Source organism: Myotis yumanensis, unplaced genomic scaffold (assembly GCF_028538775.1).
Source record: "Myotis yumanensis isolate MYYU_CA2020_CCGP unplaced genomic scaffold, mMyoYum1.0.hap1 SCAF_2, whole genome shotgun sequence".
In the NCBI taxonomy this organism is placed as follows: Eukaryota; Metazoa; Chordata; class Mammalia; order Chiroptera; family Vespertilionidae; genus Myotis; species Myotis yumanensis.
Genome location: NW_027223753.1, coordinates 139,664,920 through 139,681,608, shown reverse-complemented (window position 1 = coordinate 139,681,608; position 16,689 = coordinate 139,664,920). Strand labels below are relative to the sequence as shown.

The window sequence follows — 16,689 nt, the reverse complement described above, 5'->3', positions numbered from 1 at the left end:
AAGTGACTTTTCTGAGAGTCTCACTAGTGTCTTCCAAGAAAATTCTGTTGATTAGAAATTTTAAAAGGTCAAGCCCAAAGGACTTTTAAAAAAGATAGCATGGCATTTAGAACAATCTTCCAGTTCTTCTAAAAACCATTTCTGGTGAAGCCCTGATCCTCCCAGTGGCACATCATTCCTTTCCCCTCGGACTCCAGCGGAGGTCCTCAAACACACCCATCACCTGGGGATCTCCTTAAAATGCAGGTTTGACTCAGCAGATGAAGGGGTGGAGCTGAGATTCTCTTGTCTATCAAGCTCCCAGGTGATGCCCTGTTGCTGGTCAATGGACCACACTTGGAGTAGCAGGATCTGCAATATTTAGCTTTTCTTCTCACAACATAATCATGCTCGGTCTGAAACAGTGTAGCGTGGCTCCCTCACCAGACTGAACTCTGTTCCCCATAGCCTGAAGTAGATGAGTACACAAGCATAATGAGGGCTAGATATCAACAGATATTAATAGATTGATAATTTCTTACCTCTGTCAGGGGTTTGTGGTTTTTCAATGATGTCGATAATTTGAATTGTTATAGGTAGGGGCTTTTTCCTTTTAACTGAGAGATTGAAGCAAACCTGTTGTTTAGAAATAGGCATCAGAATGCAATCTAAAATTTTCGTATAAACTTAAACATACATTTACTCTATGACCCATGAAGACATATGCCCACAAAAGACTTGTGTTAAAATGGTCAATGTAGCTTTATTTACAACAACCAAAAACTGAAAAAAAAAAATGTCTATTAGCTGGTGAATTGATAATTATGGTATAGCCACACAGAGGACTATTCCTTAGCAATAAAAAGGAATGAATTCCTGGTAGAAGCAACACCGTGGACATTTTTTCCAATTACACTAATTGAAATAAGCCAGAAATAAGAACATTTATATGAACTTTTAGAAAAATTGAAAAACCACAGTGATAAACAGATCAAGAGACAGGAACTGGGGGAAGAGAGCTGACTACAAAGAGGAACTTTTGGGGTTGATGGAAATGTTTAGTATGATTTTGGTGGTTGTTACATGATCATATGCATTTGTCAAAACTCATCAGATAGTACACTTAAAAGTGGATAATTTTATTATAGAAAAGTTTTATCTCAGTAAACTTAATTGAAAAAAATTGGCCATAATCATTAACTTGTTAAGAATGCCTAATATTCCTTGGAGGCTATCTTATTAGTGGGAAATTAATATAAGGAAATAGAGAAAATTTCCCCTCTGGGAGAAAATATGAAGAAACAGTAGGAACATAAGAAGTTCCCTTAAAAACTTCTTTGTGTATTTTCAGTGTAGCTGAATGTAAAGGGAGAAATCTCGAAAACAGGAACTTCACTTTATTTTTAGCATCCAGAAGAGTATGCCATTAGTTGAATGATTCGAGTGTGTCCCGCTGTGCTACTAAAAAAAAAAAATCTGTTGAAACATTATTTTTCTTATTTTGTATTCTTTGCAGTGAGCACATCCAACTTTCAGGGGAAGATTCAGTCATCTGCTTTGACAGTGACAGCGTAGCTTTAATTAGATGGACATATCTGTCTATGAAAGTCTAGTAAAGCACTGGCTTTCTTCAAACACTGAAAGAGAAGGTATGTGTATATGTGTATAGAAACTAGCTGCCTATCATTGTATTAACAGAACTGGGGGAGGAGGAGAGAAAATAAGTTAGTTATATATGTTTTTCTGCCTTGCAGAAGGAAAAATAATAATGTATTTAGAAACCATTTAGAATGTGCACAGTTGGTCCAATTTGTTGATATTATACAAATAGGGTTTTTTTGGCGGGGGAGGGGCACATAAATCAACTTATAGTTTTCTATTAATCTATTCAGCAATATCAGAATTTCTCCCCCTTAATTTTTATAAAATAGCAGTAGCTCAACACCTCATATTTAAATTTAGCTTTTTCAATAATATCGCATATTACTTAATTTTATATATGCTATTTTATTCTTCATATATGCCCTATTGAGCATTTTTAGGCCCTTCTACCAAAATCCTGTCAACTAGACTACCGATTCACTACTGATTCTCTTTAATTGTGAAATGAAGAGTTTTCCATATTATAATGTGTCTAAGTAAGTGTATTTTAATAAATGCATACATTTAATGCATATCCTCTTGCTTTACTTTAAAAAGTTATGAATTGAATATATTAAATTCATGATGTCATAGTTTAAAAATATAGTAATTATCATTTCCTACAGTGTACAATTAAAAAAAAAACACCAACCCAGACAGATCTGAGTTCGAATTCTGGCCACTGCTCTGGGAATTGAGCATCTTCAGCCCGGGGGGAGGGTAGTATCCCTGCTGCATCACTGTGCGTGCGAAGGGCTTAGTGCGGTGCTAGGCATTTAGGAAGCACTTAGTGACCTGTGCCACTCACTGTTCCCAGGATCATCAACACCAGAGGGTAGAGGTCCTGGCTGAAGGAGAAGAATGCAGACATTGAAGAACAAGGCTCTAGGTCAGGGCCCTGGACAGCCCAGGTCCAGAGGATATGTCCAAAGTCAGCGTGGAGTCAGCAGGAATCTGACCAACCAGTTGAGCAGCTACTTGGGGGCTCCTCAGGCTCCCTTTTCTTGGGCCAGAGTCAGTCCCAGAGCGGGCAGTGGGGCTGAGACTACATGTGGGCATCAGGAAGCACCCGCAGCCAGGTCTAGGGGAAACTGGCACAGAGAGGCCAGGCAGGCTGGGTCTGTGTGTTACATGCTCAGCTTTGTGAAGAGTGAAATTGAGGGCTTTTATTCCTTGGAGTTGTGTGATATTGAGATGCCAACAGGGTTTCTGTCCTTGGTGAATAGAACAATGCTTCCAGAATTATTGTTGAATATACCTTTTTTCCTGGTAGGTTGTTGGAAGTAGCATTAGGAGAGCCTAAAAATAAAAATATAGTCATTTTCAAGTGACATTTTATAGGTTATTTTTTTGCTTCTTTTTATAAGTAATGCTCTCATGGTTGCTCTGGGACTCGGGAGTATGCATGGCATGAACCGAGCACCCTCTAATTTGATTCTTATGCATACTACAGTTTGAGAACCACTGCTCTAGGACATTCAACAGGACCATGGGGGAAAAAAATTAACGGATTTACTAAAATCCAGAGGAATGGGATTAGGAAAAACAAGGTTGGGAGTAATAGGGTTTTATTTTAGCACAGTTTCTGACTATAAGCTTTCCATTTCACTTACCCCTGGAATTGATACTCCTCAAGGAGCTGGTGCGATAGACGGATTAGAGAGACATTCTGTGATGTCAATGTGGTATCAGAAGGATGTGCCTGTGTGCATTTGTAAAAAAAGCTCACATCGGGAGAGAGGCATGTCTCTGGTCTGGGAAACAGAACCAGGTTTGAGTCCTGGTTCTGCTGCTTATCAGCTCAGAAAAGTGACTGCTGCTCTCAGAGCTTCAGTTTCCTCATCCGTTCATGAGAGTTGTAAGTTGACCACACCCCTCACAAAGGTGAGGGTTACGTGAGATAATACGCCCCAAGCACTTATCACAGGCTTGGCACATGCTGAGCACTCAATGTATCTTAAGATTCTCATCAGCCATTATTCACGGGGCATTTTCCAAATGTGAAGCATTTGGGGTAAAAAATTAATACAGAGCATCTAGTTATAGTATCTGCAACTATCTTCAACAACTGTCTACTTGTCTTCCATGTGGCAGGCATTGTTAGAAGTGCTGGAAACAAAATGATAGACAAGACAGACAGTCCTGCTCTCGGAGCGTTCAGGCCAGTGGGATAACCACTCTACTATCTGCTGTGGTCTCTGTGTCTGAGTAAATCCTTTTTCCCTCCCTGGTTCTTTCCCTCCAGGCTCTAGTGTCCCAGAGCAGTGATTCTCACACTTGAGCAGGCATGAGAACCAGATTGGAAGGTGCTTGTTTCAAAGCACTTACCTGAGGGGATTCAGATCAAGTAGGGAATGTTGACCAGCCCAGCTGGTGCTGACCCAGGCACCTGCCAGGTCAGTTTGGAGAATGTTGCCCAGGGGCTGCTTCCCTTTTGCCAATATCTGAATTTGCCCTTTTGGAACCCTAGCCGCCAGCGGAGCACTGTCAGGAAGTTATAGATTAGAATTCTCTTTGAAGTTCCCCTCCTGCCTTTTATTTTGAGAGACAGGATGGCACCAGGAATAGAACCCTGAGCACAAGCGGTCAGACTGTCAGTCTATTTCTGTCTCCCAGACTGTGTGACCTGGGTCAGCTCACTTCAGAAACTTTCAGTTCCCTCACGCGTTAAACCCACTTACCAAGCTTGTTTTGATCCTCAAGTGAAGTGGACATACAAGTGTTTTAAAGCTCTGCACAAAATAAAATATACTTTTATTTTTAAAGAGACGGAAAAACTGTTGCTAGGATTGAGCTCACTTTTGCAGATGTAGGTTATTCATATATTGGATTAAATACAATTTAAGAAATAAATGTTTGATCTCTGCCAATAGTAAGTCCTACTCTCCCTTGAGACTCTCTAGTCACACTTTAGATGAACAATTGCTTCTGTGATATAAATTGCAAAGGGTGTCTTAGAGAACCTGGGTTTAAGAGCAGCTGCAGCCAAGAAGCTGGCGTCTGTCATGTTTAGTGTCAAGAACTGGAAAACCTGCCTGTTTTGGTAAACGAAGCTATATTAAAGGACCTTATAATTTTTTAAAAAAGATTTTTAATTGATTTTAAGGGAGAGAAGATGGGAGAGGGAGAGAGAGAGAAACATTGATGTGAGAGCAAAACATTGATCGGCTGCCTCCTGCATGCTCCCTACTGGGAATCAAACCCGCAACCTTTCAAGTGCATGGGATGATGCCCAACCAATTGAGCAACACCGACCGGGGCTATAATTTAAAAACAAAACATAACAGGCATTCTAACTGTTTTTCCTTTGAATACTTTTGCTCAAAGCAAAATGGTCCTCCCATTTATAAAATATAATTAGAGAATGTGTTTATTTCTGGAAGATATTTCCTGTGAGCAAACAGGAACTATAGTTTACCACAGGGATATCCTGGCTGGTCCAAGTCTGTTTTGCAACTTGAATATGGATGCTTTGAATTGTCTGTGAAATACAAGAGAGTGGCTAAGCTTCCTAAATGTTCTCAGGTGGTGTACGCAGCAGCTCCTCAAAGAGCAGGCTCATTTTACTTTCTGAAGAAAAAAACAACGTTCTCTCGTACTTCTTTGTTTACAACTAAACCACACTTGTGAATGAAAATGTTGGTTACCCATACTTCTGTGCTTTGTGAAATAATACATAAATTTCCCCAAATCTGTGTTTTGGGTGACAGATAAGCAAATTGAAATGTAAATACTGAACTTTCCCTCTATGTTATATGCTATCTTATTTAGATGTAAATATGTCTTTAAAAAATTGCTGATACTGGTGTTATCCTTGTTGGATGTTTGCATAAATGATGTTATTCGGGGTGGAGCCTTAAATATTTACTTTGAGTATTTAAGTAGTTGTTTGGTGATTGTTTTGGCCCATGGTAAAATGCCTTCCAAGATAGTCTTAAACATATCCTATATTCATATTTGGGTGATACCTCCACGGGCGGGAAAAAAAAATTTACATTCAATCTTTGGGATGAGATAAGCTCCCTGTCCGCACTGACAGTCCTATCTTGTCATCATGAAGCATGGCTCATGGCCTCCGGCCAAAGTGTTTCGCCGCTCTTACATATACAGTGAATTGCCTTTTAGAACCGGCTGGAGGTCAGTTCCTTGACGGTTCTCTGCTCATCCAGCACAAGAGGAGGAAGGAAAGCTAACATTTGTTGCACATATTAGAAGGGCCCTCCTCTGGGCTGGCTATCTTGTCTGTCTGAACCTTCAGTCAGCCACTTCAGTGATGTGTCTAGTATCCCAAGCACCTCACTGGCTTGAACTTTGACTCGGATAATCCCAAACCTTAATTCTCTCCATCACTTAGATTTTACAACGATTTCTCAATAAACAGAACCATGCTTCCCCCCCCACACACTTTGTTCCCTTTGCCATCAGCAGATGCGGGACTTTCTGCCAAAGCAACGCCCAACTGCATCTTCCTGTCGGGCCAATAAGAATACAGCACAGGCCGCATTAAGCATAAGCCAAGTCTCAGTTTGGCTTTCTCAAAACCCATGCATTTAACTGTGTAGCAGAAGAGAACAGCTGACTTTATGTTAGTGCACACAGACCCTGGGAAAAATCCTGAGAATGAAAACTTCCCCCTTAAGTGGAGGGCAGGGAAAGACCAAAGAAACAGATTGGCCACTCCAGGCTGGTAATTAATAGAGTTTATTAAAGGAAACTTACATATGACGCATGTTTTAGGCTGTTGGAAGACAAACTGGATGCCACCGGAACAGCAGAAGTCTAAGATCAGAAAGAAAAATATTTAGTAGGGACTTGAATTGGGAGATCTTCTCCCTCTATGAGAATTACACTGTGATTTTAAATGTTAATGTGGCTGCAGTCTTTGGAAGCTGACCAGGCTGTGTAAACCATACAAGTGGGTGAGGGGAGGTGGTGCTTCCTGGCGTGAGGAGGTGAATACGGGGAGGAACATGCCAGACCAGGACTCCTACCTTCTCCCCTCTTTCAGTAGTGCTTCCGTGGCTCCTCATTGCGTTAGGATAACAGGATTCCACCAGAGACTGAGCAGTTCCTCCCCACACAGGGCTGGGGAGTGTCTGACTCACCCTCGGACATCCCATTGCAGACACTGTCCCAGGTCCAGGGACCATCGGGCCTGGTGCTCTTCGTGTATCATAGTTTGTTGGACCATCTGGTGTGAATGAATCAAAATTATACCTATTTTTTTTGTCAGATTGGCAAAAATATATATTTTTTGGTGTGCCACAGAATTGTAGTAATTTAGTTTATGTGTGCCACGAGATGAAAAAGGTTGAAAATCACTGATATAAGAGATGGAACCTCCATTCAATAACTGTATGGACCAGGTCACTGTATTTTTAAAGGCAGCCCTGCTTATTTGCTATGCCTACTCTTCCAGTACACCCAACTGTAGTGCCAACTGATGGCTCACTCGCTAAAGTGTGTATTTTTGCCAAGGCATCTGATTCCTGGTTACCAAGGTGTGGATGCCTTATAGGCAGGAACATGGAAGACAAGGTCTGACTCATGCTCTTGTGAGTCCAGATCTCTTGTCCCCATAACGATTTGTTCATAATTATCCACCTTTCCCTTTATAGTCATTGTCTAAGCCATAAAGGCACTCCCTTTAAACGGCCCACCTGTCAGTATGCAGGATCAACGGTCAAGGTTCATGCATGATTACCAACCAAACAGCTCCTAATTCAGCCCATTGTTCCTGTTTCCACCCAGGTAGTGTTGGTGGATGGTTGGATGGTAACTGCCATCCAGGTAGATGGATTATCCTGCTTAGAGCCCTACCAAGCTCCAGCCGGAACTTCCCATATTCCTTCTTTGCAGATTGCCGGGGCTGACTCAGGAACAGGAATGGGAGCGTTTGGAGGGTCTGTAGATTCAACAGGGCCTAATAATTGCTGCCTCTCTGAAGGCAGAGGACTATTTGACGGTGCTACTCTGTTGTCAGTAAACATGCCATTCAGTGGGTGTGGGAGTCTGAGCCGTGGAAGAGCCAGTTCCATGGACCATGTTGTCTGTTCGCCCACCCTTATCAGCAAGGGAAGTTCTTATTGTAACTGCCTGCTCTTTGGTAAGAGCACTGTATGCATTGTCAGTAATTGCTCTTCTATTGGGGTATATCTGATACCTGCTTCCTTCTATAATTGGGACCCAAATCCAAGGGCACTCTTTCCTTTTGCTGTTTTTGCCAGAATGCCCAGCCCATGCCTCCAGGGTTACTGAAACATCTAACTCAGATGGCAACCCTGCCTGGGACATTCCAAGGACTTTAATTTGACCAGTACTTTTATCTTCTCAAAGGCAGCCTGTTGTTCGGCTCCCTAATCCCGCATATGTCCCTACTTAACTAGACAATATAGTGGTTGAAGGCACTGTGCTATGTGGGCCATAAATGTTTACCAGTCCCCCAGAATTCCACAAAATTCTCTTTCATATTTTTTGGGGGGATAGATTAGGCTAGTACTTTGTGACAATGCAGGTCTCATGCGACTCTAAAGGACTTTACTGCAGTGCCCGGACCTGGAATTTTCTGCATATTCCCTGCCGATCCTCCTTGTTGTAGGTGGTTCAGGAAAGCCTGCAAAGTTTTCTGCACAAAGCAAATCTTCACAGGTTAGCATTAGGTCATCAATATGAGCCCATTTCACAGAGGTCGGGAAGGAAGACAGTGCCAGGTCCAGAGCCACCATCCTAGGGCACATGGTGGGGTGAGGCAAATAGCCTGGAGGGAGCAGCTGGAAGGTAAACCCAAGTGGGAACACATTTTCTCACAGAAAGGCTACAACCCATCCAGAAGATAAACACACAAGGATATAATGGAGAACAACACCAACTGCATCCGTTGGATGGTTGGATGGTAGTTGCCATCAAGGTAGTTGGAGTGGCAGTTGAAATAAGTCCTGCTTAAAGGCACTAGGGTGAATGAAGGAATGCAAATACTGAGACATGGCATTTTCCAGGGAGCCTGGAAGAACCAAGTGGCTGTCGGGTTTCCCATAGCCCTGTCTCTTCATTTGATTGACAACCCTTGTTTGCCCATCTTAATTTCCCTGACTCAGGAGCAGCTTGTTGCCATATTACAAGGACATCAGAACAGCAGAAGTCTGGCAATGAGGGGGTCATCTTTGCAGAAGCAGGGTGGACTTCATCCATATGTGCCATAATCTTCATAGATTTTGTTGTTGCTGCCTTTTGCTGAAAGTCGTCCAGGGTATTTCAAGTGCAGAAGCTTACCTTTAACTATTGAGAAGATTCCATTTTCTTTAGTAATCGAAGACCTGATTAAGACTACGTAAAACCCAGAAAATTATTTTTTAAATTAATGTTTTTATTGATTTCAGAGAGGAAGGGAGAGAGAGAGGGAGATAGAAACATCACTGATGCGAGAGAATCATTGATTGGCTGCCTCCTACATGCCCCACACTGGGGACCGAGCCCACAACTCAGACATATGCCCAGACTGGGAATTGAACCATGACCTCCTGGTTCATAGGTTCAACCACTTAGCATGCTGGGCCAGAAAATTATTTTGCTAAAATATAGAATCTTTGTTTTCTAGGCAGAAAACTTATTATAATATCTTATCAGGAGCAGACCCACAATCCAAAAAAACTTTGTATTTTTAACTGAGAGAAAGAGAACCAAACTCTGTTACAACAGCTTACTTTTAATATTTAAATCTACTTAATTAAATCCATTTTAATCTTAGCAAGCTTGACCACACATTAAAAATATTTTCTTCAAAGGCTTCTTTTCATAAACCTTCTACAGTTATTGCTAAAGCCGTCACCTAAAGGCCTTTTATTCTACTTAAGTCTATTTATTTTAGTGGAACTTAACAATTATGTTTAGATTACCCACAAAACTTGATGAGACTTTAGATAAAATCAGCCTTCATTCTAAGTTGTTTTTGCTGGTTAATTTATAAGCCTAGGTAAAACAAAAGGTAAAGATGTACCTGTTTTAATTAAACTACCAAACCGTGCTCGCTTCGGCAGCACATATACTAATTAAACTACCAAACATAAGCTAGTTTTAATATCAGATATTTTCCCAAATCTCTTGATCCCGAAAAGCATTTAGGTTGGTTTCTGTATTTCTGACCATTTTAGAATACTCACTCCTTAATTTAGTGCTTAAACCCTTTAAGCCAATTAAACATAGCTCTTTTACCAGTCAGCAATACCACGTGAAGGTAGAAAATACCACACAAATACAACATGTATATAGACACACATGAACATACAAACAGATGCACACAGAGACCTCATGGCTTCCATAGAAGAGTGTGCTCTCCTCAAAGGGCCTTTCCTCCCTCACCTCTGTCAGCCGTCCCGAGCTAACAGAGTGTAGACATTCCCATGTCTTTTTCTAGTTTCAGTTCTCCTACTTTTCTAACCATGGCTTCTAGCTGGGTGTCAGTGGCCAGTCAAACCACCCACAGTAGGGACCAGCCTGTGGCTGTGGCCGTAACTTTTCCTGCCTTGAACACAGATGTTTGAGATCATCTGGCATTTGGAGGCATCCCTGTACTCACACATATATCAAGTATAGGGGCCACCCCACATGGATGTGTTTGTCCAACCTGGGATTTCCCCTCCAGATGCCCTTTTCCCAAAGCCCATTTTTTTTTGGTCTCCTGTCTGGCTTGCCAATTGTTAGTTATACTCAAACCCCAGAAAAGCCCAGAGAAAGAAAATCTACCTCTAAAGTGGAGGATAGAAAAAAAGGCAAAGAAATAGGCTGGCCACTCCAGTTTGGCAATTAATAGAGTTTATGAAGGGAAACTTAGCCGAGGAGACACGACCAGGGTGGCTGCAAGGCCAAATAGATTCCTGTGCCCACTTGGCAGGTGCCAAAGGATTATATAGAGTAAAAAGGGGTGGGGGCGAGGGTAGTCACAGTACTAGTATGCGGATGCCAGCAGGTATGGAAAATCACGTGTTTGTCCAGGTCAGGACAGCAGCTGGTTCCGGGAACCAGCATGAAGTGGAGGCAGGGGAAAGGGTGCTGATTTATGTCAGAATAAACATCAATTCCCATCAGTCTCTCAGTGGTTGCAGTAAGCAACCTCCCTGTTCTGTCCCGGGTCCCGCTTGTGCGTCCGCCGGCAGCCTCAGTATGGGACAGTCTCTCCCCCACACTCTAGGGTTAGAAAACAAACAACAGTAAAATACACAAACATACTCAGCACATGTTTTTATGTCATGTGTTGTCCCAGATGCCTGTCATTCTGGTGGTGTGCTCTCAAGCGTAAACACGTGAGTTAAGGGGATTGTTTGATAAAATGTAGATACTACATGTGGTTTCCTTTGTTTAAAAATATTTGGGGAATGATGATAAATGCATATTTGGGTCCTCAGGTTGGAAGAGGGGAACAGACTTACCTAAGGTCCCCAAAGCTGGGAATTATGTGGAGTTGGGCCATGAACCCTGTCTTCTGATTTCCAACCAGGGTGGACGCTCCACAGGGATTATGTATACTAAATTAGAAGTCTGTGTAAACTAAAGTTTGCTCGTTTAGTTTATTTGCTTTCCCCTGACATAGCATTCATTTTTAACTAACTTATCACAGTGGAATGTGGGGTGGTGGCTGTCTTAATAGCAGTGGGAAGCACCAGCTGCCACCTGGGAGGCAAGATTGTCAGCCTTGACTGGATAGTCGCTACAGGTTAGCACACAGCCCACGCGATCAGTAGTTCCAGAGGTCTCGACTCGAATAGAGCACAGCACAATTATGATATTTGTTACGATGACCTTCATTATCAAGGAAAGTTTAAATTATGTTCAGTGTATTCTACTTAGGAAGACAAAGGAATGATTTATTTTAAGAGTTCCATTTACATTTATTTCACCATGAAAAGGGAGGCAGCATTACATTATTTGGAAATGCATGCAACCACATTTGCACATTCTACACTGCATTACCCTGATTGAGGTTAACAGATATGGGTAGGAATGAGAGGAGTGGTACATGCAATTGTCCAGATGAACAAGAAATGTACTAAGAGATGCAAGGGAAATAATATACTTGTTTAAAGTCACAGGCGTTGAAATAGAAGACCTATTGTGGAACCATATATAATAAGTTCGTCTTTTGCATTTAATTGCAGGTGGAAATGAGGACTTATTTATTTCTATCTTTGAAGTAAAAGTGGGAACTAAATAAACATGTTCTGGGTTTTAAAAATATGTGTATTCTCTAAAGGCTTTTTCTGCATTTATATTTTAGAAAGGTGTCAAGGTTTTTCTGTCTACAAATGTGTGATGAACTATACTGTCATTTAATACAAAGCACGTAATTAGCTGAGTTTACCTGTGCTATGATATTGAAAAATCACATAGGTGCATCTAAAGGTGCATCAAAATTGAGGATATGGGAAATATTTTTAGTAGCGCTTTTATCCATTTTTTATAAAATTAGAAAAAGGACCTGTAAAAATTGTAATGCATAACACTTAAAAGTCATTTCCAGGACTAAAGAAATGAAATGTTTATTTACATCTTAAGGTGTATATTCACTTTCTATTGAGAGAGAGAAAAATAGATATTCATTACTGCTTCTGAAAGAATTTTTCAAATTTCCGTATAAAATTTTGTTCTGAGCAAATTTTTTTCTTTCTTATCCAACATGAGAAAGTAGTAGGGAAGCCACTAGCTTTGGAACAATGGAACTGTTTGTTGGGTTACGCATAGATTATGTTGTGTTGATAAGAGACTGAGGAGGGACAGAGAAAAAGTCTCCTTCTGCACATTTAGTGGGCATTTTGAAAATAATAGACCAACATCATTTTCTTCTAATTTTCCCTTTTTATGTGTTTATTCACAAGTACTTATAGTTGAGCCATTGGATAAACGCATCTGTGTAACAGACTTGCCTTTGGACTTGTGTTTCAGGAGAGCCAGCCATGAGAGGCTACCTCGTGGCTATATTCCTGAGTGCTGTCTTCCTCTATTACGTGCTGCATTGTATATTATGGGGAACAAATGTCTATTGGTAAGTTTAATTTTTGCTATTTAAAAATAACTTCCAGCCCTAACCAGTTTGGCTCAGTGGATAGAGCGTCGGCCTGCCAACTGAAGGGTCCCAGGTTCGATTCTGGTCAAGGGCATGTACCTTGGTTGCGGGCACATCCGCAGTAGGGGGTGTGCAGGAGGCAGCTGATCAATGTTTCTTTCTCATCGATGATGTTTCTAACTATCCCTCTCCCTTCCTCTCTGTGAAAAAAATCAATAAAATACATTTTAAAAATAAATAAAATGATCTATTAAAAAAAAATAACTTCCAAACTAGTCTTTCACACAGACACACAAATGATATTAGAGGGACCTATTAAAATCACCTGTAACATTTTGAAACTTTTCTAGCTTTCCATTATAAACCAGGGTTTTATCATTCTAGTACCCTATATGTTTTAATCTCTAACAGTTTTAAAAACTGATAAGCAACACCTTTTTATTGACTTTCTAGTGAAGCCGTGGTGTTGACCATCTTTGGGATATAACTGTCTTCATATAATATTTCATCTCCTTGAATTGGTGAAGTGATTCTTGGGCTCAGAGATACTCAACGTTTCCAGCCTAAAATGCTTGGATAAAAGATTGTTTGATGAAATCTAGATACTACCTATATCTTCCTTTGCTTAAAAATATTTGATGAATGATGATATCTGTGTATTTTATAACAACTTTGAGTTAAAATGTCACATATAAAACTTTGAAGAGGTAAAGGTAGTTTTATCAGGGAAAACTCCTCTAATAGGATTTTTACTCTTGTCCCCATTGTCAGTCCTTTGTCTGGGAAAAAAGTATGGATGACCCTTAAATCCAGAATGGGCAGTAGTATACAATTTTACCAAAATAAACCACACGACAACTTCCTGTCTTAGACAAAGTTTAGCTCTTTTTTGCTAGCATTTCTATAGCAGATCATAGATCATGTTTCTAGCCTGTGTTTCCTACGTACAAATATAAATTGATAATTCTGGATTTAATCATCACTGGTTGATTGAGAAATAATTGTCATGAAAGGATGTTAAACAAATGGTCACTGGAAAAGACCCAATGCTAGGTGGGTGGCTTTAGCCACACGTTTTTGGCTTTGGACTTAAATATTTAGCTAGAGAACTTAGTCTGATTATATACTACATGAAAATTATATCACAGGAATCTTCTTCCATCTCCACCACATCCTGTCTCTGTCCCACTTAGTAATGGAAGACAAAAACAAAAGAGAAGGAAGCTTACTAGATCGATATTTACTAGCAAATACATTGTTGTCCTAGGAGAAATGGTGAAGACAATGAACTGTCTGAATTCATCAGGCTTTTTTGTAAAATTTTAACTTATTGATTTAAGCAAGAGAGAGACACAGAAGAGACACAGAGAGAGAGAGACACACAGAGAGACACACACACAGAGAGAGAGAGAGACAGACAGACAGAGACACATACAGAGAGAGAGACACACAGAGGGAAACACACAGAGAGACAGAGAGACTTACTTTGATTTGTTGTTCTGCTTAGTTATGCATTCATTGGATTATTATTTTTTTAATTTAAAATCTTTATTGTTTAAAGTATTACATAAGTCTCCTTTTTCCCCCATTGACCTCTCCCCAGCCGCACCCACTCCCCAGCACATGCCCTCACCCCCTACTGTCTGTGTCCATTGGTTATGCTCATCTGCATGCATACAAGTCCTTTGGTTGATCTCTTACATTCCCCCTCCCCTGCTTACCCTCTTAGGTTGGACAGTCTGTTCAATGCTTCTATGACTCTGCCTCTATTTTTGTTTATTAGTTTATGTTGTTCATTATATTCCACAAATTAGTGAGATCATGTGGTATTTATCTTTCTCTGACTGGCTTATTTTGCTTAGCATAATGCTCTCCATGTCCATCCATGCTGTTGTGAATGGTAAGAGTTCTTTCTTTTTACAGCAGTGTAGTATTCCACTGTGTAGATTTACCATAGCTTTTTAATCCATTCATAAGCTGATGGGCACTTAGGCTGTTTCCAAATCTTAGCTATTGTAAATTGTGTTGCTATGAACATAGGGGTGCATATACCCTTTCTGATTGGTGTTTCTGGTTTCTTGGGATATATTCCTAGAAGTGCGGTTACTGGGTCAAATGGATGTTCCATTTTAATTTTTTGAGGAAACTCCAACTATTTTCCACAGTGGCTACACCAGTCAGCATTCCCACCAGCAGTGAACGTGGGTTACTTTTTCTCCACATCCTCTCCAGCACTTGTCGTTTGTTGATTTGTTGATGATAGTCATTCTGACAGGTGTGAGATGGTACCTCATTGTCATTTTGATTTGCATCTCTCTGATGATTAGTGCCTTTGAGCATATATATATATATAGAGAGAGAGAGAGAGGGAGAGAGAGAGAGAGAGGTAATATGCAAATTAGTCAGGACACAGTAACAGTCACGACCGGCTCAGGAGGAGACTATGCATTTAGATGGGCGGGAGGGGACTGGGTGCCACTCCCAGCCCCAATGGCCGCGGCACAGCTGAGGCTGAAGGCAGGCCCAGAGCGGAGACACAACACACAGGGAGGTGAGCCCAGAGCGAAGACACAACACACAGGGGGGCCTGCCCCTGCTGGGAGACAGCCTGCCAGCAGTCCCGTCTCTGTACGTGAGCTACAGAGGAAACACCTTTTCTTACCGTTCATTGGCTAAGCTCCCTATATGCCACTTGCAGTGTTCTTGGTAACTTGGTTAGTAAGAATCCAAGAAAGTGATCAAGGGTTTTTCTACCTCACTCCTGGAGGAAAAAACGAAGGTCTGCTGCTGAAGGGGCTAAGAAATGTCATATCCTGCCCTAGCCAGTTTGGCTCAGTGGATAGAGCCTCAGCCTGTGGACTGTAGGGTCTGGGTTCGATTCTGATCAAGGACATGTACCTAGGTTGCATGCTCCTCCCTGACCGAGGCCCAGGTCAGGGCTCATGCAGGAGGCAACCAATCGAAGTGTACCTCTCATATTGATGTTTCTCTCTGTCTTTCCTTCTCTCTTTCACGCTCTCTAAAAATCAATGGAAAAATATCCTCAGGTGAGGATAAAAAAAAAAAAAAGAAATGTCATATCCTATGAAAGAGACATCTTGAAAATGCCTAAAGAAAGTTGTCATTATTTTTCGTGGTGAAGGGACTAGAGTCTGTGTTGATGAAAACACCTTGGTGGCTGCGGCGGCCGGCAGTGGCAGCAGCAGTGGGGTGATGGGGGTGGTGCCTTCCCCTGATCAGCTGGTCGCCTCCCATAGAGGGAGGCCAGACTACGGCTTAGGACATTAAGCTGTCAGTAGGACATTCCCTGAGGGCTCCTGGACTGTGAGGGAGGCAGGCTGGGCTGAGGAACCCCCCACCAGTGCACAAATTTTGTGCACCGGGCGTCTAGTGTTTTCATATGTCTCTTGGCCTTCTGTATATCCTCTTTCAAAAAGTGTCTATTTAGGTCCTTTGCCCATTTTTTGATTGGATTGTTTATCTCCCTTTTGTTAAGTTGTATGAGTTCCCTGTAAATTTTGGAGATTAAAACATTATCGGAGGTAACATTGGTAAATATGTTCTCCCATGCAGTGGACTTTCTTGTTTTGTTGATGGTTTCTTTTGCTGTGCAGAGCTTTTTATTTTCATGTAGTCCCATTTGTTTATTTTCTCCTTAGTTTCCATTGTCCTAGGAGCTGCATTGGTAAAGATATTTCTACAACATATGTCTGATATTTTGTGGCCTGTGGATTCTTCTAAGTTTTTTATGGTTTCCTGTTTTACGTTTAAGTCCTTTATCCATTTTGAGTTTATTTTTGTGTATGGTGTAAATTAGTGGTCTAGTTTCATTTTTTTGCATGTTATCTGTCCAATTTTCCCAATACCATTTATTGAAGAGACTGTCTTGACTCCATTGTATGATATTGCCTCCATTGTCAAATATTAATTGAGCATAATGGCTTGGGTCGACTTCTGGGTTCTCTGTTCTGTTTCATTGGTCTATATGTCTATTCTTGTGCCAGTACCAGGCAGTT

At 41.1% G+C, this 16,689-nt stretch overlaps 1 protein-coding gene across 4 annotated transcripts in view; it reads left to right on the top strand.

Annotated features, from left to right (window-relative positions):
* The window catches only part of ST3GAL6 (ST3 beta-galactoside alpha-2,3-sialyltransferase 6), an 87,043-nt gene that overhangs the window by 27,269 nt on the left and 43,085 nt on the right, over positions 1 to 16,689 (top strand). For 3 of the 4 annotated variants that reach the window (XM_070406109.1, XM_070406110.1, XM_070406107.1), the window contains one exon: positions 12,553 to 12,652. The exons of the other annotated variant lie outside the window; for it this stretch is intronic. In XM_070406109.1, the coding sequence (XP_070262210.1) occupies positions 12,564 to 12,652 (89 nt within the window). In that variant the 5' untranslated portion in view covers positions 12,553 to 12,563. The remainder of the gene's footprint in view (positions 1 to 12,552; positions 12,653 to 16,689) is intronic. 4 annotated transcript variants of the gene reach the window in all.